Consider the following 24177-nt stretch of genomic DNA (forward strand, 5'->3'; position numbering starts at 1 on the left):
TTTGGAAGAATGCTTGACATATTACTGTGTTTCCAACAGAGATCTGAAAGAATTCCATGGATTAAATTGTGCTGTTGGAGGACTAAAAGATCTGGGTGCTGAATACTTAGAAGGGGTTTTTTATTTGTTTGGTTTTTTGAAGTTGATATATTAATTTGTCCTATGATAAGGTGACTCCTTGGCTGATTTCTTCAAGCAAGGGACAAAATCCAAAGCCTAGATTTAGTACAACAATTGTAATATAAATAATTCATCCAATTGCTTGAGAAATCCCTTGAGATATCAGTACATGAACTTCTCAATGATAGAGTCTTCTCCATAACTTTATAAAGCTTCATCTGAACACAAGTTGTGTTCATTAACCTGATTTGTAGGTCATTCCATGGCTGTCCTCCAGGGTACTTAGAAAGCTTGCTTTAACTTCCAGTTTAAATTTACTCAGGACTGTTGCATATTAAGCATTTATATTAAATTTCATTTTCCCTTAAAAATTTCTCCTCTCTCCCCCCCTCAAAAGTTACCCCTTCTCATATGTTCCTGTAAAGAGGCATTATACCACTTCTCAAGCTTTGGCTAAGGCAAGCAAGCCAAGTTCAAAATAGGTATTTCATTAATCATTTTAATATTCCTTTTTTACACCTTGTCCAATTTTAGTTCATCACTCTTGAACAGAGCGCTGTACGCAGAATTTCAAATGAAGATTTAGCTGTGCATTGTAAAACGATATTAATGCTTTCCACTTTCCTGTCTCTGCTAAAAATAGCTCCCTAATACATGCTAGAGTTGCATTGGCTTTTGCAGAGCTGCTCTATTTTGGCAGCGCAGAAACCTTGCTATCAGACAGTTTATGCGTTTTTTTTTTCCCTCTTATGTAACTTACCTCAACTCAGAAGTCCTTTCTAGTTTGTGTCTAAAACCACAGCTTTGCAGTCTGAGCTGTTAATATTTAACTCCTTTTCTAGCACAGTAGTTGACAAAGTCATCTAATTTGCTGTCAGTGTCTTTTAACTTTATTTCATCTTCAACTTGCATGAGCACACAGGCAATCCTTGAAGTGCATCTTAGCTCACCTGTATGTAGTTACTATATAACTGGTTTAACATGGTCTTGAGAAAATTATAGATAATTCTTACTTCCTGTATTCTTTTTTGCTGTATTCTTTCTCCAAGGAGATGTAAGTAACTGTCAATACCTACTCCCTCTCTTTCTTCTTAGTATACTTTTTTTCCCTGAGAATGGTATTTTGAAATCTTAATGGCCATTAGTGAGAAATGTTGCGGACTGTGACCTAGGAGATGGCTGGCACATTTGTATGGTGTTATGCTTCATTCTGTTTAATGCACGTTTTGAAAGGAACTTACTGGCTTTTTGACTTAGCTTTCATTTTGAGTCCTGAGAAGTCAGTTTTGCTATTTTTACTTCACACTAGGTAAAACAGGAATAAGTAACAAGCAGCTTAGTGGAGAATGGCTCACAAATCCCTAGCTATAGCATTCTGCACAAAATGAAAAGTGTTACTCAATGTTACTTTCTTAATTTTTTTTTTTCAAGTTACATGTGTCTTCATTTGCTTTTAGTAGTACAACATACTATTGTAATATTAATATGGTAATGATATGGAACTTTCTGTTCTTAATATATCACTTCAGATATCGATGAATGTGCCTTCCAGAACATATGTGTATTTGGTACCTGTAATAATCTACTGGGAATGTTTCATTGTATCTGTGATGATGGCTACGAACTAGATCGAACCGGGGGAAACTGTACAGGTATATTTCTGTTCAGAAATATGTCAAGACTTACTGGGTTTTTTTAGTTGCACCGAGTTAATTTAACGATGAGTTCACAAAACACACATTGTATTCTCTTACAACAGTGAGAGTGCATTTTTCCCCACTGAACAAGGTAGATTTGCATACTTTGGAGTAAGTGCTTAAAAATGGAACAAAAAGAATGGATTCTTAAGTATGCAGCTGTACAAAGGTTAATCCTAAACGTTCAATGAATTGTTAGTACTTCTTTTGCTTGATTTCGGCTAAAACATCACTTGCATTTGAAATTTTATTGTCCATTTTGTCTTAAAAGGGAAAATTATTCTTCTCTGCCCAGTGAGCAGATTTGTAAACATAATCTTCCTATTTTAGATATCGATGAATGTGCCGATCCCATTAATTGTGTTAATGGTCTTTGTGTAAATACTCCCGGAAGGTATGAGTGTAATTGCCCTCCAGATTTCCAGCTGAATCCTACCGGAGTGGGTTGTGTGGGTAAGTAAAAGCAACCTGAAGCACTACTTTAGAAATGACAGCCACGGTGACTATTTTGATGCAAATTGGGGTAGCAAGACAGAAAAACTATACTTCCACATGCTGCGTATCCTGTTATATCGTTTTCCAGAGGGGAGTTAATTATTTTAACTGATAATGGTGTTTATATTTTCTCTAAAAGACACTTTCTTAAAATTTGTCAAAATATGTATTATCTGCATTTCCATTTTCCTGACAGTCAACACTTTTCATTTAAAAAAATTGTTTTTTTCATCCTACATGTGTCTTGAGGGAAATTTATGTGCTTAGCTTAAGTTTAAACTGGAATTAAAACTGGTTGGTTGCCCATTTGTCTGGAAATAAAGTAAAAGGTATGTTTCACTGTAGTTCTCCCTGGCTTACACAGACTTATAGGGAATTTTCATTACTTTTGCCACTTGCTACATGATATGGGGTTGTCATGTGATAAGAGTATATATTAGCAGTCTAGGGAAGTTTCAGGAACAGGGCAGTTGAGAGAGGGGCTAAGGTTCAGTTTCAGTCAGTGGCAGAGCTGGAATCCACTTGCCTGTCTGTGGGAGGAGCTGCAAGCCTCAGGTGTGCACTTTTCATCTCTCTACAGCCTGATTCTATGACAAAGTGCAAAAAACACTCAGTGAACATTCAGCTTTTGTTTTTGACAGGGGCAAGTAAAGCCTCTGCTTCCAATGAAATAGGATCAGAATAAGGTCCTAGAAATAAAGCCCTAATTCATGAATGAAATGACACTTTAGTGCCTGCTTTTTAAGAAGCCCTTGAAGAGATGGGGCATCATGTGCAACTAAAAACGTATTAGTTACACTATTTTGTACAATTATAGGCATCATTGGGTTTTGAACTTCTGTTCTTTCACCAGCAGTTCTCATTTGTAGTATTTCCAGGGGGTTAAATGATTTTGTATGCAAAGTGGAAATGGGGAGAGTTGCCATTCCAATGCAGCTACACTAGTTCTGGTTCTGGATTATGCAGTCCAAAGAGGGAAGAACTGAAGTTCAGTTTGCTTGTGATTTTTTATACTCCTAGGACTGCAATTCCAAATTGTAACTTCACTTGCAGTGACCTTTGTGTCACTGGCAAAACCCCAAAACGTTTTCACTCTAAGCTTATAGTCATTTGGAAAAAAAACCTCACAGAGGCTAGTAAACCTCACCAAGAATAAGGAAAGTTTCTGGGTTCTGGAATGCACAAGCTGTACTGAAAAATGTTCCAGTAACTTCTTGTCAAAGGGCAGCAGCTTCTGTTTCTTTTCAATAGCACTATCTCTTGCACACTTGAGCAAAAAAAGGTGGAGGAATTTGAATTCCAGTTCCTTTCAGAAGAAACAGAAATATTATCCTTGGCGAAGAGGGACATGGTGGCTTTTCAAGACAGTTCATGTGAGGAGTAACTGAAACGTAAAAACTCTTGATGGACTTGGTATCAATATTCTGCTAGAGAATTCCAGGATCTGCCTTCGTTCCAAGGTCTGTCATCTCCTATTGTTCTTAATGGGCCTGAGGTCTTGGGCTGAAGCTGTCTTCCGAAATGGTCATTGTTTTTCACTTTTCCCAAGAAGAAGGACGAAGCCAAATCTCTTCTTGGCTTCTCTTAAAAGGCAGATGTGTCGTGCTATCATGAATGAAGAGAAGCATGCAGTTCCTCTGAGAGCAAGAGGAGATAGGTATTCTCAGAATAACCAACAATCCAGTAATTTGGGTTGTTCCAGCTCAAGTCCAAAATGAGAACAATAGGATGTGCCTTTTTAACAAGGCAGTTCGTTTTACTGTCTCCTAATATCATCTTTTTTTTTAAAAGAAAAAAGGACTTCCACTCTAATATATGCTGATCAGTGATCTCGGGTAAATCTTGCCTCTAGGGAGATAAAGATGTCCTGCTTGAAGTTTCTTCTCTTTCCATCAGAGGCTCAGGGTAAAGAACACATATGTTTCTGCCACTCAATCCTTAATTGAGTATTGTAGCTTTACAACAGCGTGCATTTATGGCAATACTGAAATTTGTTGTAGAATATGTGGGGCCCGGGAACACCCTCTTTCACATCTCTGCTACAGTATGTTCTTAAAATTGCAGAAGGATTCAGCCAAGCTTAAATTTGAATAAATTTAAATCCTTTGGAAAGCTTGAAGATTTTCTCTTGATTGATGTTAAGACCCTTTAAAAAAATTCAGTCTGAAAATTAATGCAAAGTCGTGTTTTCGTATTACACATATTTAACTAACTTGAGGATCTTGAGAACAGACATTTCCTAAAAATTCAAAAAGTTACCTTCAAGTTTTTTTCATAGATAGGTCCTAGACCTCAGGGTAATTAAAAAAAACATGTCATATCAAGATGTTTGTTAAATTTTGAAAGTATGAACTACCTACATTTATCATACTGTGTTCATTTTATTCCATTTAAATTGCTAAGGGTGTATCATCTGGCATTTGTTGAAAGCAGTAAATTAAAAATGTGGTATTTCTTGGTAAAATATACATTTAGGAAATAATTCAAAAATTCATTTGTAATTTTCTGAGTCATACCAATACCAGGAATAGTAAAAATGCAAAAAGATAGTGCAGCCTTTATACTACGAATTTATAAAAAAATTTTTGAGTGAGTTTCTGTGGTTCTTTAGAGGCAACCTTTGAGAGCATGTTAATTCATAGAAATTATCTTTAGAATTATAATGCTACTCTTGAGGAAATTAATTATTTGGCTGTAATAAGAAATACTATAATACTTTACTGTCCTCTCATTTCTTTATGTTTATGACTTAATGTTAGTCACTTTCCATTTATAAAGAACAAGGAGACAGCATGTGGAAAAAAAACATAGCAAGAAAATTCATTAACTTTACTTCTCTTAGATTCCTTGTTCATTCTACTGACACCAGCAGTTGTCTAAATCATTAAGTTACAGTTTGGGTGAACTAATAAACTAATCTTCCCCAAACCTACTGCACATTTAGATTGTTTGTTTCCATATTAATTATTTTTGAAGAATGTATTTGGCAGTGGAAGAATTCTTTCAGTGACACAACTTTGTTCTGTGATTCCATAGAAAAATATGTAAATTCTTCTAATTCCACATGAAAGAGTCATAGCCTAGTCACGTTCAGAATATGGAGAAGAAATACTAGCAGCAAATGGCGTCAAGGTTTCTGATATGTTCTGGAGTGAAAGACTGGGAATAGCGTATGTGGTATATTAGAGTATGGTCTGGCTTTGGAAGACATGCAAACATTTTAAACTCTTCTCTGGGTACTTACGAAGCTGAAGCTACCCTTCTCCCTGTTGTCTCTCTCAACATCAGTAACGGTCAATGTACATGAGTGTTTTGAGCTTGCCAGTGTCCAAAAGCACAATGTTATCTGCATTCCTGCTTCTAGATATGAAATGTTAAAATGAATGCCTGCAGTTCCCATGTCCCATTGTGTGCAGCTGTAGTCACCTGTGCTTTGTATGCAGATAACCGTGTTGGCAATTGCTACCTGAAGTATGGACCACGTGGGGATGGGAGCTTGTCCTGCAACACTGAAATTGGGGTTGGAGTCGGTCGTTCCTCATGCTGCTGCTCTCTGGGAAAGGCTTGGGGAAACCCTTGTGAGACGTGTCCCCCTGTAAACAGTAGTAAGGAAATGTTCTCTTATTCTGCCCTTCTGCCTGCACACCCCCCCCCCCCCCCCCCCCCGCTTTATTATAGAAGATGCTAACAAGGTATTGAAAAAGTATTTGAAATCTTTTACTGTGTTACTATACATTTGTCATTGAAGAAACTGATTTTCTTCATGAGATAGTGTTCTGGGACAGTTATAAAAGAAAGCCTCCCTGCTGCTCTCAAAAGGGTGATGCAGAGGTATGGACGTGAGTATCAGAAGACTTGTCCTTTAGTCTTCTGTGACTGACTTGATGTCTATTCTTACAGTAATAATCAGTGGTAACTTCAGAAGGCACCTCCCACTGGCCCAGGCCCACGTACTTTGGGTAGTTTCAGGCACTGTATTTTTTTTGCTTTTACCTTCCTCCCATTAAGAAAAAATGAGATGCTTATGTGTCTTAACAATGGAATGGATTGCATTCATCTACTAGGAATTTTTACTCAGCCACGCTGTGTTGGTGGGGAAATAAAGAAATTAATAATCCTTAGAACTCAAATCATGCCTTTAATTTGGAGAGCTACAGTAGTTCTCAAAGGAACAGTGTTGGTAACTATTTCTAAGTCACCCTTGAGTACTTTCAAACTATTACCTGATGATACTTTTAAATTTTGTACAGCTTTGAAGTTCTTTGAATGAATAATGCAACACAAATGTCAAGCATGTTCTTAACAGTCTCACAATAGTATGAATTCCAATTTTAACACATATCTTTATTGATGGTATACTGACATTTCGTATTAAAGAGCTACTGAAAATGGAAAATATGTGCATTTATAAGGGCACAATATGGAGAAAACAACATTGTGCCTGCCTTAAGAGTAGCTGAGGTTATGGTAATACTTTAGAACAGAACTCTTAATCTTACCTTGATTTTCTAGTAATGTAATGCACTTGCTTTATTTACTGTGAATAGGTCAAGAAGAGTGGAAAATCAAGGAGTGTAGGAAAAAAAGACTCATTAAAAACGCAAATGAATTTGTGTTAGCGCTTTGATCTTCGTGTGACTGACATGCTCTCTCTTGCTGTACTTTAGCGGAATATAATACTCTCTGTCCAGGGGGAGAAGGATTCAGACCAAATCCCATCACTATTATTTTAGAAGGTAAGTTTATCATAAATGCCTGTTATGGCTGGTAATAAAAAAAAAGTGTCATCTTAGGAGCCAGGTGTACAGGAATTGTATTTTGCAGAAATCATTACATTTAGTGCAAAGCAAAACCCTCTGCTAATTTGAACTGGACAACAACATGATGAAAAGGCATATTGTAAAATAATATTGAAGAAGTCCAACAATGTTTCAGCAGAAAAATAAGCTGATGCATACCTTTTTTGTGCCTTCTTACTGGAATTGGCCTTTGAAATTGGCCCCTGAAGGGTAAGTAATTTATGAAAATTATAGCTTATCAGCGGAAGGTATAAGTTTCCGGAAATATTCGTTGGACAAGGAAACTCTGGTTACAATGAGTGTGCAGGAATGAGGAATTAGATGCCAAATTCCTGTAAACAGTAATGGAAGTTGAACTCCATGGGCTCATCAAGCTGAAACATGCTCCTGAAGAGCTATTTAAGTGGAATAGAAAGAGCATCTCATCCATGCTTTCAGGAAGTGCAATTTAGGCACACAAAAAAAGTATCTGTGTGACAGTTAAAAGCTACCAGTTGGTAAAATTTCAGGGGAGTATTTAAAGTTTCTTGTTTCTTTTCAGTCTGAAATGAAAGTATGGTTGGTTTTGTTCTCTGTTTTCAGACATTGATGAATGTCAGGAACTGCCGGGTCTCTGCCAAGGTGGAAATTGCATCAATACTTTTGGCAGCTTCCAGTGTGAATGTCCGAAAGGCTACTACCTCAGCGAAGAGACAAGAATCTGTGAAGGTTGAATCCCTTGAAACCTCCTACTGTATCACAGTGTAGTTATTGTGAAAAACACTGTCATTTTTAGTCGTAAATCCATAAGTGGATATGGTACCCACACTTTTACCTAACATCTTCTCTAAAATCATTATCTTTGGCACCAGTGATATGATTAATATAAAACTTGAAATGCAACACTTATATATACTAATGTTTATTTCTATGTGATAAATCTCATCTATGTGTATTCAGTAAACTAAGGTGGTTATTCTTGATTTCTGGCTTCTCACTTCAACAACTTGTATCTCCTGCTAGTTTCACTACACTCCCTGTAATTTCAGTAAGAAAAGATGTCCTCTTCGCAGTATTTCAGAGTGGTAGTTAAATTACACGACATAACGTAAGGTTAATATTGGTTTTCCTTTGTGTTTGAGGTTTGTCATAAGTGTTAGAATCAAAAATGTAAAGAATCTTTCATGACTTTCCCAGTTTGTAGTGTTGTAAGTCAGCTTCCCCTTCTTCATTCACTTCGTAAGAAAAAAAAATTGTCTCCATTCAAAACAGACGCTGTGGATCCTGATGCTTTGCTAAGCTCAGGTGAAGAAAACCGACCAAACTGGGTTTGAAATTAAAATTGTATGGGCAAAAAAGGCTTACATCCCAAATACCTTAAATAAGAAGGTCCAAATAAGAAGGTTAGAGCAGCAAGACTATGTGATTATTCACCTTGCCTATTTCTAAACAGAGTACTTAAAAGGTCATTTCTCAGTGGAATAGTGAACACGTTAACAGAACTGAAAAGTGACAGTAACATTCCTGCAAGAAGAGGGTGTGAATGTCTTTTGTGGAACTCATTGGGCACAAGGTGGTCTAGTTTCAATGACTGAACAATTTTGAATTTATTTAGGGTATTCTCTTGTACTTCACTGGCTAGACTTAATAGGGGTTAACAATACTGCTTTCCAGCGGCTGTTACGATAGCTACTTAACCCAAATCTGGGATGTACTTTCCAAGATACTGTTTAAATATTTTTGTTATCTTAGTGTGATTTGTTGTGGTCATACTTCCTAGAAACATTTGCTAGGACTTGGTCCTCTTTTCTCTTGTTAATTATAGTGGTTTTGCTTGGTCTCTAGATATTGACGAGTGTGTTGCACATCCTGGTGTCTGTGGTCCTGGCACCTGCTACAATACTTTGGGGAACTACACCTGCATTTGCCCACCTGAATATATGCAGGTGAACGGAGGACATAACTGCATGGGTATGCAAAATGTCATCTTTACTAGAACTGTAGGAATATCGGACTATTTTGGAACCAGACTCCCTGCTTAAGGTTTTCTTTTAGATGAGGCCGGTTCTAAAGCCTTGTACTGCTTTTTCCTAGCTTTAACTCGCAGACAGATACGTCATGTAGCCAGGAAAGAGATCCCAGTGATTGACATGCAGTGCTCAAGTGCTTTTATTCCTTAACAGAACTCAGAAAGCTTTTTTTATTTTCACTAGTTGTTTCCAAATGGTAGGGTTTACTATAAAAATGGATCTGATGAGCATCTACAACGTGTTTCTGATTTCTTGGAAATCTTCCTTTTTCCCCTTTGTGTTATTTGAATGAAAACTGAAAATATATCAAATTTCAGATGACTGTAAAACAAAGACTGTCAATTATTTCAATGCTTAAATTATTTCTGAGTGCATCCATGCATGTTCTTGGGTTGCATTCAGAAGCCAGAGTTAATGAACCACTGTCTAAGTTGGTAGGGAGTTGATACTTACTTCAGTTAGTTTGTTGGTTACTTCGTAAGTGATTCTTTTCTCACATCTAGACATGAGGAAAAGCTTTTGCTACAGAAGCTATAATGGAACCTCCTGTGAGAATGAACTGCCCTTCAACGTGACCAAAAGGATGTGTTGCTGCACATATAATGTTGGGAAAGCCTGGAACAAACCTTGTGAACCATGTCCAACTCCAGGAACAGGTACTATAATCATCCCATTTTGTTACTTTGTTTGGTGATCTGCTCCTTTGACCTATTAGCTAAAATAACATTTCAGCCAAAAAAAACCTTTGCTGTACTCGCAAACCAGAGTGACAATACCCTGCCATCCTATCACTGGTTGGATTAAGTCTTGGTGTGCTAAAGAAGTATAGGTATTTATTCAGTATTTTTAAGTGGAAGAAGTATCACTCCATATTGACTGGAAAGATACAGCTTGAGTAGTTTGAAGGCACCAATCATACCCCCTGGATGAAGAAAAAGAAATTAGGAAGAAAATGCATATTTTCTCTCACAGCTGCCCCTGAAGGCAAGGCTAAGGGAACAAACTACTGTCAGGTGTCGCTAAGATGAATGAAAAGGCCTGAAAAGTACAGACTGACCTTCCCAACAGCAGCAGGAGTATGTCAGCCCTGTAACTAAAAGGATGTTGTAAGACAGGTATCTGTAGGTAGATCTAATTATTGAGACTTTTATTGAGACGTTTTTATAGGTGATGGATCTCTATACAATAAGTATGCTGTGGTTGATTTATTCTTTCTTTCTAACAAATACCATGGCTTTCAGAGGTCTTGTGTGGATTACTTTCAGTTATTTAGATTTGCCATCAAAAGTCCCTGTTTGGGTAGGTAAGACCCACCAGGGTGGGGCAGTAGGCATAAGCAAATTTTCTAAATGTGTGATTACATAAGACCCATCTCTAAAGCTGTCACTTTGAGGTTTATGGAAAAGCAGTCATCAGGCAGTAATACTGGGGTTGAAGATGCTGACTGACAGGAGGTGCCAGCTGTCTGGTCTGTCTTCAAGGATAATTAATTTACGATAGTATAATTTAGTTACTGCATAGTTGGATATACATTTATCCTGGTACTCCTAATCCATCAGAACAAAAAGACTGAGTGTCATTACTGACTGTAGTGCCTTTCTAGATTTTTCAGTTGTATCTCACATCTGAGCATGATCCTCTCCATTGGTTCTACATTTCTTCTATTGAAGGTGATGAACTTGCAAAAGCTCAATAAGCAGGATATTGTAAAGGGAAGTAAAAGTTCCCTTCTGTAAAGGGAGGCGAAAATAATAAGGTATAGTTCTTTTTCAGTTAATCTTTGTGGAGTTCCTTGCCTGGAACAAAACAACCTTGAAAGCTCAACTCAGAAAAATCATTGATGGGAGAATCACCAACTTGAAAACCTGACAGTAGCACCTGGCCTTCACTGAAAGATTTTTACATTTGCAAAAAGATAAAAGGTGCCTAGATAAAACTAAAAACCTCAGGTGCGTGTTCAGTACAAACACATTTTATTGTTTAGTTGACTTTGCCCCAAGTTTACTGCCACTAAACCCATAACTCTGGTGCTGCATCATTTGTGATGTTAGTGTAAAGAATGTATTACTTTCATTCCAAGTGGTTTATCCTGGTGACATAAGGAAAATAGCAGGTAATTTAGGAAAGACTTTCCCCCCCAAGCAGTAAAGAGGAGGAAAATGGGACTGAAAAGAAAAAACAGCCTCTTCCTTTTCTTTCTTAAGTAGGAGGAAGGAGAATGATGGAATGTTCCTAGCAGTCAGGAATGGGAGATGGAAATAGGCTTGAGAGACGAAATACATGTTTGCTATCACAGAGAGCTCATAAAGTTCTTTCCCATAGTCATTTCTCAGTGCTATAAAATTGTCATCATGATGACAACCTGATGAGAAAAATACAGCAAAATATTAGCAGGGAATCATGCAATTAATATTCTTGGATGGAAGCAAGAATTCTGCTTTTAAATTGGTAAGACTGAAGTTCTTAAAAAAACCTGCAGGTTTTAAAGATTTGTTAAGACAACTTGACTTAGCCTGCAAGCATTTACGGGGTTAAAATATTTCCTGAAATATTTCAACATTGCCTTGTTAGCTCTTCTAAATGCCTTTAGTGTATTTGGTGACATGGTTGAACCTTTTTTACCATGAAAAGAGATTGTGTGAGGGATCAAACACAAATTCCAAGTGTAAATGGTTGAATAGCTGCATTTGTGTGCTATAATCAACTGTTCTGAAATCTGCGTGGGAGCTACATATCACAGACAGGGGTTATGATACACTGACCTTAACTGGTTTGCTAGACTGAGCCTAGTAGCTCATTAAGAGCATTATTCTGCTCTGATGAGAATGATACTGTTCCTTTAAATAAGCTTCACATGCCAATGCATTTGCATTTTTTTTTCCTTTGTGAAAAGGAAAAAGAGCTCTTTCTTCCTTTTCATGCATTTATGCTTGTAAAAACCAAACAATACAGTCTTTACTACCTAAAGTCGTCAAAATGACTTTAGGTAGTAAAGACTGTATTGTTTTGTTTTACACATTGTACAGATCATAACCATTACCATACAGAATTTAATAAAAAAAAATCATTCTTGTTTGGTTGGGTTTTCACCCAAAGAAGTGTAAAAAGCTGCTTCACTGCTAAGAGGTAACCAAGTATTTACAGAGCTCTTTCATGGTTTGATCATTTCTGGAATGCTTGACCTCAGAGAGGTTTTTTCCTGTTAATGTGTAGATCTTTTTGTCCTAAAAAATAATATAGTGATAAGTATATGGGGTTTTGAAATTCTTTTTAAGTTATTGATGCAAAGTCATACTTTCAGAAAGTAAATCTGGCATGTTTGTGTATGGATAATTTGGCACTGTATATAAATGCATCATCGTACAGTCCTTATATGCTCTTTTTCTACACAGTACAAACTGAAAAAAATACAGAAAAACTCTATTAAATGGAATGTGTGGAACATGTAGGCAGCATAACACAGAATGAAAGAAGGCCGGCAACCTTTAGAGCCTCTTCTTTGTCTTCCCAGCCCTGATGTGTTGTTACCACAGGAGTAGGCTATCATCACCCATAGAGACACAGGGTGGTGAACACAATGCCCTCTTTTTTACCTAGTATGTCTGTTTCGCAGGTTTACTGACAGTGGTAAATGGCATAAAGCTCCTTGCACAAAAGAACAGTTTTCTAACCCTCAAATCTTATACGTATTAATATAAAAGAGAAGGAAATTGCTGGGGCAGGGAACTCTTGTGACCCAGTGTTCTGTACTGCAAGAATAACCTCGGTAGGCATTAAGCAATCATTAACAAGAAGACAAACGAAAGAAGAAAATGCTGAAATTCAGATATACTGGATCCTTCTTGGCTCATACAGAAAGTAACAAAGAATGTTTGAATGTAAGAAAAATATTTTGCCAAATCTCATTCTGAGCAATGATAAACTACATTTCTGAAATTTTAATAAATAAGAATGTTTGGTGTAAGGGAGACAAGAATTATTCAAGTTATAACCCCAGTGGTTAAACTTTACAAAACTGTAAGCTACTGAAGAGCTGCCATGAAAGTGCAGACAGTCAAACAACGCAAACTACAAGCAGCAGAAAAATAAAATATCACCGCTCTAAATTAAAGATCATTAGACACAGGAAAATGGAAGGGTGCTAGAAGAGATGCCTAATAATTTGTCTGCATTTCAGGTTTAGAGCTGAGTTAAAGGCAGACTCCACATGCTTCCTCTCATTGGGTAGATAATGGGCTTTCTGTGGATCCTCAGCAGCACAAACTGTGGACCAAGTGCTCATGAAAGTCTCCAGGTGTTATACTACTGGAACCTCTTTGAATTTTATGTCAATGGGACATTTTTGTAAATTTTACCCACATTCTTTAGAAGGTTATTTTACTTTGGGTGTACAAATACCTAATGCATGCTTTGGAATTTTTCCTTAAGAGTCGTTTGGAAACTTAATATTGAAAGATACTTAATATTTTTTCTGGAAAATTTGAATGCTGATATGATCTGAAAAGGTGCTGAAATAGCAGCTGCATGGTTATTGTTTGCAAACATATGCTTAAAGCAAACTATTCATTCAAACTGGTTGTGTCTTCACATTAGAATTATTTTGCCTCCCTCAAACAAGTGGCTTTCAATACACAATTCTACTGGTAGTCAGTATTTTACAAATTTGACATAGTTACAGTTGTAGGCCTGTCATTTTTCATATTTCTACATAGATCAAAATTTATCACTGTACAGTAAATGTGTAATACATTTTATTCTGGAAAGCACTGTTTTACCAGTAAAATCTAATGCCAGTATAGATGCAATAATTAATAGATTCCATGCTAGAAATTTTTCTCTGTATGTTGCAAATCCACTCAACTTCATATACCTTGCTTGGAAACCCATAGGTTCATTGATTTTATAGTTCATACTGTGCATTTCCCATCCAGAAGATGCTCTGGTAAGGAGGATATAAAATGAGCATACCAAAACAATGTTTTGGGGTTTTTTGAGCAACCTTTTTTAAAGCAGAATGTCCATTCCACTCTACAGTTTAATGTAACTAAACTGGAGTAATCTCTGCAGAAAAGAACAGAGATAGTGTGGTCCAAGAAGGCTAAGTATGCGTAAGTTACATTCATTTCTTCCACCTGAAACTATTGCTGCAGATTCTCTCTACAAATGTCTAGAAAGCAGGAATAAACTTTAAAAGGTAAGTTATCAAAGAATCAAAAACTGAAGTGCTGCTTTCTCAAACCAGACATTTACTTCTGTGAGAGTCTGCAAAGAATTGAGAGATATATGAATTAGTGTTTCACTTTGCATTCAATTATTGGCAGTCTGAATTTTCAATACAATTTGTATGGTAAGTAATGGCTCTTCTGAGTAGATTTGGCTTGTATCAGCTTTTGAAAAGCTGAGACTACAAGTAATTCTTGGGAGATTTGTAAATATTCACTAAAAATGCATTGTTTTCTGTTCTGCTCTAGCTGAATTCAAGAACATATGTGGGAACATTCCTGGCTTCACTTTTGACATTCATACTGGAAAAGCTGTTGGTAAGTTTCACTAAACTTAATTTAAAACAAAAATTGTTTTACTTAAGGTTGTTGCAGATGCGTAATGGTACCAAAATGAACATTTCATATAATAAAGTTTTAATTTCATTATGGAGTTACAGTGGTGACATAAATTGTGAGACAAATTTTTGTATAAAATATTTCTGATTTATATTTTTTATTTCTACATTTTGTTATGCCGTTTTGCTCACCCTTCATCCTAGTTCATGGTTTTGAGTTTTAATTGGTGAGATAAAAAGTTTTGGTTTCAAAATTGTTGTGGAACTTATTTGCACATATGTAACAGTCCTGCATCTTGTCTAATATATAGTATTACTCTCTTTTGATCAGTTCCTGAACTTCGCATAGTTTATTTTCTCTAATAATGGTCATACTTTTAGGTTTATATCCTGTATACAATTTCTGTAGATTAAAAGGAACTTGTCAACTCACTTTTAAGCATAGTGAAATTTAGAGTCCAAGCAGTATATAAAGCCATGAAGTACTGTTCTTTGACTAGCTCGTCTCACTTTCAGACATTGATGAATGCAAGGAAATCCCAGGAATCTGTGCAAATGGTGTTTGCATCAATCAGATTGGCAGCTTCCGCTGTGAATGCCCCACTGGATTCAGCTACAATGACCTACTCTTGGTCTGTGAAGGTGATTTGAAATTCCGTTATTTTCTACTTAGCCCCCATAAGCATGCTTATCTTAAAGGGAATGGGAACATTTAATTCACACGTTCTTCAAAACCTAAGAGACAGATGTGAGCTTTTTTCTAGTTTTTAAAATATACAGAAGTTTCTAAAATTTACAAAATTTTACAAGTTTGTAAATCAGTTTTGTGATGTGCTGGCTGGGGTTAAACCGTGACATACATATGCATATGCACTAAATAAAATTTTTAATTGTTTTGTGTCAAGCAATTCACCAACTCCTAAATAGGAAGTAAATTCATAGAATCACAGAATGGTTTGGGTTGGAAAGGACCTCAAAGATCATCTAGTTCCAAACCCCCTGCCATGGTCAGGGAGACCTCCCACTAGACCAGGTTGCTCAAGGCTCCATCCAGCCTGGTCTTAAACACTTCCAGGGATGGAGCATCCACAACTTCCTTAGGCAACCTGTTCCAGTGTCTCACACCCCTCAGGGTGAAGAACTTCTTCCTTGTATCTAGTCTAAACCTGCCCTCTCCCAGCTTCAAACCATTCATTACCCCCGATCCCTTCACTGCAGGCCCTTGTAAAAAGTCCCTCCCCAGACTTCCTGTAGGTCCCCTTCAGGTACTGGAAGGCTGCTAGAAGGTCTCCCTGGAGCCTTCTCTCTTCCAGGTTGAACAAGCGCAATTCTCTCAGCCTGTCCTTGTAGGAAAGGTGTTCCAGCCCTCTGACCATCTTGGTAGCCCTCATCTGGACTCGCTCCAACAGCTCCATGTCTTTCTTGTGTTGGGGGCTCCAGTGCTGGATGCAGTATTCCAGGTGGGGTCTCATGAGGGCAGAGCAGAGGGGCAATGCTTTTATTTAATTTTATTTAATTTTAGGAAGGAAATTCAATGCTTCTGAAAACTTACTCAAATAAAAGTTTCCTTAATTTTTTCCATCTTGTGTGTTCTTCTACAGTTTATAGGTAGAGATATTCATGAAAGCTAGTAGTGCATTTTTGTTTGTCCTAAAGTCAATAGTTTTGTCATTGATATTCAAGGGTCTTGTGCTGACGTGCACCTTAAAAAGCTAGCAAACTATGCCACTTACTTACTATTTCAGTTCAAAGGCAAAGAGGAACATTTCTTAATAAGTAAACTAATTTCTTTAGGCAGATGTTTAAAATTGCAAAGCTACTTCAATGTGTAGTAAGATGGATTTGTAGGATCCTCCTTCATCCAAAAGGTGTGTTATGGATGAAATTGTATTGATTTTGCTTTTCTTTTGAATTTACGGCCCAGGAGGCTGAAGGTCTGAATATTTATGCATTGTTGAGGACGAAAGATTCATCTTGCACGAGGCAGACAGTAGTCTAAATTTTAGGCAGAAGAAACTATCTTGTGGTTTCTGATGTCTGAACCATGCTTCTTGGTATTTCAGATATTGATGAGTGTGGCAATGGAGACAATCTCTGTCAGAGAAATGCAGACTGTATCAACAGTCCTGGTAGTTACCGCTGTGAATGTGCTGCTGGTTTTAAACTCTCACCCAACGGTGCCTGTGTTGGTAAGAAATCAGTTGACTTTTCTCATCTGTTTGTACCTAATCAGTGGTATGTGTGTGGTTTTCTCAAAAGGGGGGAAAAGCATCATTTATTTTCTGTTACCTTGCTTATTCTACTGTTTTATGTAACAGTTTTCAATTTATAGCCCTATTTCTCTGTAGAAAGGAAGAAAAGGCAGAGTAAAATTTTTAAAGAACATCTTGATGTATCAACCAAATCCTAACAGTAGTTTTGATCTCGAGGAGTATAGGCAAGAAGTTCCTATAAAATGAAGTTTTGTTATGATTCAGGTTTAGTTATGGGTGATTTTGAGTCTGGTTTTAATAATAATAACAGATAATAATAAAAGCATGTTTGTGTAAAATGAATGAATAATGAAAGTCAATAATATGTACCATCTGTTTTACATTTTTGTTACAGATCGCAATGAATGTCTGGAAATTCTTAATGTTTGCAGTCATGGTTTATGTGTAGACATGCAAGGAAGTTACCAGTGCATATGTCACAATGGTTTTAAGGCATCCCAAGACCAGACTATGTGCATGGGTATGGAAAGAAAATGCTTTTGTGTGTGTTTTGTTTGTTGGGGTTTTTTTTGGTTTTTTTTTTAAAGGGGAGGAAATGAGTCCAAATTTTCAAGGAGATTATAGTGACATTAAAAAAGTGATTAATACATTTTTGATTTTTGTGAATAAAGTATATGAAGTTGTCCTTGGAGTGGATATATCAGTTCGAAGGGAAAAAAATCATAGATTGTCAGATATAGCTCCGTGTTACTGAAGAATATATTAACCCTGTTTTCACAAAAATACATCATAGTGGCTTATTTGACAGAGAAGACTATACGGCAATATCACAGAGTGATAGAGTTTAGAGATTAAAAAAAATTTTACAATTATTTAGAAATGTATTTGGTTCATGTTTCATTTAAAAAACAGAATCCTACCTTGAGTGTAACTTAAATCTATACTCATTTTGTATTAAAACGATGACATGATAGAGGTAATAGAAGAAATAAGTTTGCAAAATAAGTGTTTTTCTTGTTCTTTTGTTGTTTCATAATCAGTTCTACAGGTTTTAAAAAGAAAAGGTGATGCCTATGTGAATTTGGTTCTCTTTGAGAAAAAAGTAAAAAACTATTCTGATTTTTGAAATAATGATCATCTAAATGTCAATTCTAAGCTATAGAGAAGTTCACTGCCTTCTATAATAGGACTGTTGCAATTTCAACTTTAAACAAATGTTTAAAACGTTCACGTTGTATTACATATTCATATAACCCTTGAGTTTTCTCATATTTTGACTAAATCACGTTTGTCAAACCATCTGAGGAAGGTATTTGGGAAAGTGACTTGTATTAAAAATGCAAAATTTTGAGAGCCTGGTTACTCAAAACAATAACTTAAGTCATTCTAAAAGTAATTTTAAGAATTTCATAGTATGACATACAAATCTAGGCAATGGAAATGATCCATATGACAAAATGTTTACCTCCTGTAAATAAAAAAAAAAATTCAGAAAGTCTACAAGAGCTAGGAGAATAAGATCTAAATACCTTCCAGATTCCCATGAAGCTCCAGAAATTACTGAAACACGGCAGGAAACATTGCATTTTAGTGACTTTTAAAAACAGATGTTTCCAAGAATTTGTAAGCAGTCTTTATAATTCTGGATGTATTATTGATATAATGTGTTTACGTATATAAATTGATTTGTTAACAATGACTCAAAACTCCTTTATAGAGCTTTTTCAACAGGTTTTCGTGGGCTAAGAGTAAAATAGGTACATAAAATTTGAAATAGATCCAAGGCTGTGATGTTCAATCCTGTATACTAAGTTCTGATCACTAGCATACATTAAGAAATTAAGAACTGTTAGTATGAAAAATAAAAAGACAGAGTGCTTTGAGATACTGCACATGCATTTACTTTTATCTTTGCAGGTAAAAGTATCTTTTATTTTAAAATATATATAGAAAATGTGTTATAACATTTTCCTGTGTGTACCCAGAAGCTCTAAAAATCAGTAGTATAAATAGAAAATGTGACACATGGAAGGAGAGACTGAGGTTTAGAACATTGTGCCTGTTTACAGATAACACATTAACACATACCTGGAAAATCGGTTCCCACGTACAGTTTTGTTTCTCTTTGCAGATGTTGATGAATGTGAACGCCATCCATGTGGAAATGGAACCTGTAAAAACACAGTTGGATCATATAACTGCCTATGTTATCCAGGATTTGAATTAACTCATAATAATGATTGTATGGGTAGGTGATGTAATCCGAACTTTATTTTCATTGTGGCTGAGCTTGGTATGCCGAGGAAGATGGTATATAGTTAAAACTCAAACAGAAAACAGGTCAGTGTGCTAAGAAAGCTAATTGAGTGCAGTAACTGATAGTGTTATCAGCCCCAGAGATTACTCATTACTATCATTTTTTAAACTAATTAAAAATACTTTTTACTAGCCAGCTTGAGATAATGTGGACCCTAAATCTCTGGATCACTGGCACTTACAGTTCACTGACATTTTAATGCAGGCCTCATCTCCATTAGATTTTCTGGGTAATTACATTCTTGACTACTGGTGCAGTCCATAGGCAGCACTCACAATAAGCATACATTATATCACACCGCCAGCGTTGCCTCACGAATTTAAAATCATTTCTTTATTTCACCGTATTACCTGACACTTTCACACAGAGTGAAAGAGGAAGCAGATGAGCATTAAGAAAGTTGGTACAACTGGTTACCAAATCTCTCCTAAGATGAACTCTGCTTATACAGGGTTTATACAGGCCTTGCTATTTCCTATTCCCTAAAGCACAGGACACCAGAATATCTGATGGTTTGGGACATTTTAAATTCCTGGATATTTGTGATAAAGCAACTAAAATCTTCCTGGGCTGAAGAACAGGCTCGTAGGTCTCTGGAGATCCTCTCCCTTGTGAAGAGCATAAGCCAAACGAAAGGAAGGCTTTACATTCCTTCCTGCTACAGAAGGAAGACAGAACAAATCTATTGGTTCCTTTCCGGTTCAGGAGATAACTGAAATGTCTTAAGTAAGTATTTTAAACATTTTAAATCCTTTCCTTGTCCAGGAAAGAGAAAATTAAAACCTACTTCAAGTAAGAAGAGTCTGCAGCCAAAGAATGGCACTATTTGCCAGGGAAGTTCTTTCCCTTGGCAGTATAGCTGCCAGTCTCCTGCCAGGAGCATCCAGTGCCTCTACTCCAGGCTTGTGCCTTCAGGAGGGCTGAGGAGACCAAGCAGACTCAGGGACTTGGCCTTGTGTTAGCGCTTCTCTTGACAGCTTGGAGACCCTCAGGACTTTCTCCCAAACTATCCCAGTCATTTAAAGGCAATTTAGCCCATCCCAGTATAATACTTTGGAGGTATTTCTGCTTGTAGAGCTGTAACACAGAAGAGATGCACTTTGGAATAGAATAGTAACACAGGCACAGCTGTACTGGCTGAAGTACATCTTTTTCAGGTACCTAATGCTTCCAAATCTGAAGCAGACTAAAACCTCTTCAGTAAAACTGATGTTAGTCTTCATCATTCAAATTCAAGTACTGTAAACCAGTGAAGTGTAACTTAGTCTTACACCATGATGCTTATCCAATCTTTTTCATTTATTCTGACCATTTCTCATCTGTATTTTTCTTATGCAGTGCTCCTTTAAGTCTGCATTATTAACATAACTCTTCAGACTAATAAGCATTTTCAAACCTCATTTTCAGAACTGTTATGAAGAAGAAAGTCATACTGTGGAAAGGAAATGACATATTCTAAAATTTGAAAATGACAAGGCAGGTTTTAGGAGGAAACTTGAGTGCATATAAATCCAGATAAAATCCAGAACACTCCATGTAACATTTTCTTTTCTGTGTGTGGATTTAGTATCATATAGTCACTTGTCAGTAATTAAATGTCTGCAGATGCAGTAGTGGAGGTAATGCTGCAAGTTTGACAATTACATTACCCTATAAAAAAAAAGCATTGCATAAATAGAACATCTAGAACATCCATCATAATGCACCTGAGTGACTGCTGTTCCCTTGTTGCTGCAAAATTTGCTTTTTCCACAGAAATACATATTGCAACTTGAGTGTTTTTGTAGCATACTGTAGATACTATGCTAGGGCTCAACTCTCACTTCTGGGTTTTTTTGTTTTTTGTTTTTTTTTTTTTTACAGATATCGATGAATGCAGTTCCTTCTTTGGTCAGGTGTGCAGAAACGGACAGTGTTTCAATGAAATTGGTTCCTTCAAGTGTTTATGTAATGAAGGATATGAACTTACTCTAGATGGCAAGAATTGCATTGGTACGTATGATACCACATGGAGATATTGAAATACTGATTAGCTGAAATAATCAAACTATCAGCTGCCGTCCAGAGGGAAGCACCACAGTCTGAGTAAGTGTTAAAAAAAAAAAAAAAATAACGTAGTGACTTTAATGAAAACAGAGTAGAAGTAACTGGGTTTTGGAATAGTTGTTGATCTTCAAGCCTTTAAGTGCCTTAGAAAAGGAAAATGAGAAAAGAAAAAAAAGTACAGTCGTTTTCATGAATAAGGCTGTTTTGTTACCATAAGAATTACATGATTCTAAACTTTTCTTAATTCCCTCTACTCTCCAAAGATACTAACGAGTGTGTGGCACTACCGGGTTCATGCTCTCCTGGTACCTGTCAAAATTTGGAAGGATCATTCAGATGCATCTGTCCACCAGGGTATGAAGTAAAAAGTGAAAGTTGTATGGGTAAGGCAAATTGTAATTGTTATTTCTGAACAATTTAAAAATTAGAAATAGTATGCGATTCTAATTTGGTGGAAAACAGTTGTACGCTCTAACATTTGTGAATGTTGCCCAACTTAAAATCATGGTGACGTGACATGAATAAGAAGGAGATGTCTCCAGGAAAAGTTTTTAAAAATGGAAAGCAAGCTATCTTGTACTGTATTGTACTGTATTTTTACATTAACTTTGTCATTAATGCAAACAAAAATATTTACCTTTTAAAAAATACTATTTTGTCTTTCAATCACTTTTTCTCTTCTAAATGCCATTCATGAAACAAACCAACCTCTGTACTGTATTTATGTAATGTTTACAGAACGGTAATTATTGGCAATCAATGTGTGAATTAAGCTTCTGGTTTCGGAGGACTAATAAGTTTAAAAATCTTGATAAAGTTATGGAGCTATGCGAACAATTGCTTAAATTGGTTTCTTCTAACAACTGTTTTCGTGTTTTGTTTTCAAGTGCTGAGATTGACAGGAGGAGGAAAAGCTGTTTGTTCATATAAGTCCTCTTTAAAGCCTTGAATATCGTACAGGAGCTGTATGTCACACAGTGCATTAAGATTTGTTGTGGTGGAGAATGAGAAATCCAATTTACAGCTCCCTTTTCAAGCAGAACAAAGAGTAGGACTACTGTGAATTTATCGGGCATTTGAATTAACTTTGTGGGGCACCTGGCAAGGAAGGTGCACACAATTACTTTTAGGTAGCTAACCTAGAAGCCATAGGTTTCTGCCTGGTCAGAGAACAAAGCACCTGTCCTCCTACTGTGACTATATTAAGAAATATGGTTTTCAGTTTAAATAACTAAAGTTATCTGGTGTGGCACCCCACGCACACATTCATACAAATAACTCACCATAATAAATGAGCAGCTTGTCCTTGTATGGACTGAAACAAACACTGGTGAAGGCATAAAAGATTTGACCTATAGCCACCTAATCTATATGGGAGCAGGAACTGGATCTCAGGAACCTTTTTGAATTTTTATCTTGAACAATAAGATGCATTTTCTAAGTCCCAGAGTTCTCTCATCCTTTTATTTCATGCCACCATACTCAGTTTGCCTGCCAGCTTCATGGTTTCATTTGGCAGCAGCTGTTCCAAATTAGCAGTTATGTTTGAAATTAATTCAAATCATCTACAGTTGTAAAATCATGAATTTAAAATGAAAGCTTTTGTTTTTTTCAGGAATATCACTGTTTATGGCCACTTCAGTATCCTCACAGAATTTATTGATGTTTTTGACAGTATCAGTGACTGCCAAACAAATTTTTGTCCAAACTGAGTAAAAGGGACTAAATTGCATTATTTTCTTCATTCTGCCCTGTGTCCAGAAAATTTGCAGCTAAAATTCCTAGAAAATGTCTAGGTAATCATGTATGATTGTACTAATACTTTGATTAATATTATGACAGCTCTTGAAACATACGTTCCCCATTACTTTCTACCAATCTTATATGCAAACAGCTTTATAAGAATTCATTAATTCTGTCTATATTGTAAAGGTTGGCAATGGCTAGATTACTTTTTGAGCTCAGGGTGATTATATGCAGGAGAAACCAAAACAGATGGGAGCCACAGAAAAATTCTTAGTTTTCACTTGCACGTTTAATATATTTCCTTTCATTTTGTCGGAATGAAAGGGATTAATATTCTAAATTAAGCAATTGAACAGGAAAATATTTTAAATAACATATCAAGACTGGCTGTGAAAGACTGGTAACTATAAATCCAAATATATAAATATAATCATAGGTTGCCGTCTACTAATAGCTAGCTATAGTTTCAGTTCAAGAATCAGTCAATCAGCATGAAAAAATCCCAATTTAATTACAAAGAACCCTCAACATACAGATTTTTAAAAAGTCATATTTGGATATTTTATGTTTACAGAAAAATATTTTTTCTCGTGAGAAATGTATCTTCTCCTCTGTTTCAGTCTGAAAGCATTTATTTAATGTTTATATTATACATGTGACAAAGAACAGAGAATGGTATTTAGAGATGAAAGTTATGCCAGTAAAATGCTCTAATTTGAAAGAGTTAGTGGAACCTTCAGGCTGCTTTATCTTTTGGGGACTTTATTGGAGGAGCACCTCATGCTGAAGTTAAATAAATTAATAAAGTCTTTCTTAACCAAGGAATTCATAGCTAATGGGGTTACAGTGAACATTTTCTCCTTTAATTACAGATATTAATGAGTGTAATGAGGATCCCAACATCTGTCTCTTTGGCTCTTGTACGAACACTCCAGGAGGTTTCCAGTGCATCTGTCCTACAGGTTTTGTGCTGTCTGATAATGGACGGAGATGTTTTGGTAAGTTAATGATGAAGGAATATAATACCTTATTCTAACAGATAACAGATACTCTGTGGAATGAGTAAAAAGGGACCTCTGCAGGTCCCTTCCAAACTATGCCTTTATGAGGGTCGGAAAGTGCTTTCAAAATAGTATGAAAAAATACAGGCCTAGCATTATTCCTTTCAGGGCTAG

At 36.3% G+C, this 24177-nt stretch overlaps 1 protein-coding gene across 2 annotated transcripts in view; it reads left to right on the plus strand.

Annotated features, from left to right (window-relative positions):
- Positions 1-24177, plus strand: part of FBN2 (fibrillin 2) — a 170309-nt gene that overhangs the window by 128594 nt on the left and 17538 nt on the right. For both annotated transcript variants that reach the window (XM_086479915.1, XM_086479916.1), the window contains exons 35-49: positions 1650-1772; positions 2148-2270; positions 5756-5917; positions 6980-7048; positions 7694-7819; positions 8936-9061; positions 9624-9776; positions 14592-14660; positions 15197-15322; positions 16744-16869; positions 17288-17413; positions 19025-19141; positions 21074-21202; positions 21520-21639; positions 23875-24000. In XM_086479915.1, coding sequence (XP_086336041.1) covers positions 1650-1772; positions 2148-2270; positions 5756-5917; positions 6980-7048; positions 7694-7819; positions 8936-9061; positions 9624-9776; positions 14592-14660; positions 15197-15322; positions 16744-16869; positions 17288-17413; positions 19025-19141; positions 21074-21202; positions 21520-21639; positions 23875-24000 — 1821 coding nt within the window. The remainder of the gene's footprint in view (positions 1-1649; positions 1773-2147; positions 2271-5755; positions 5918-6979; positions 7049-7693; positions 7820-8935; positions 9062-9623; positions 9777-14591; positions 14661-15196; positions 15323-16743; positions 16870-17287; positions 17414-19024; positions 19142-21073; positions 21203-21519; positions 21640-23874; positions 24001-24177) is intronic.

This window comes from Leptosomus discolor, chromosome Z (assembly GCF_034619465.1).
Source record: "Leptosomus discolor isolate bLepDis1 chromosome Z, bLepDis1.hap2, whole genome shotgun sequence".
NCBI classification, from domain to species: Eukaryota; Metazoa; Chordata; class Aves; order Leptosomiformes; family Leptosomidae; genus Leptosomus; species Leptosomus discolor.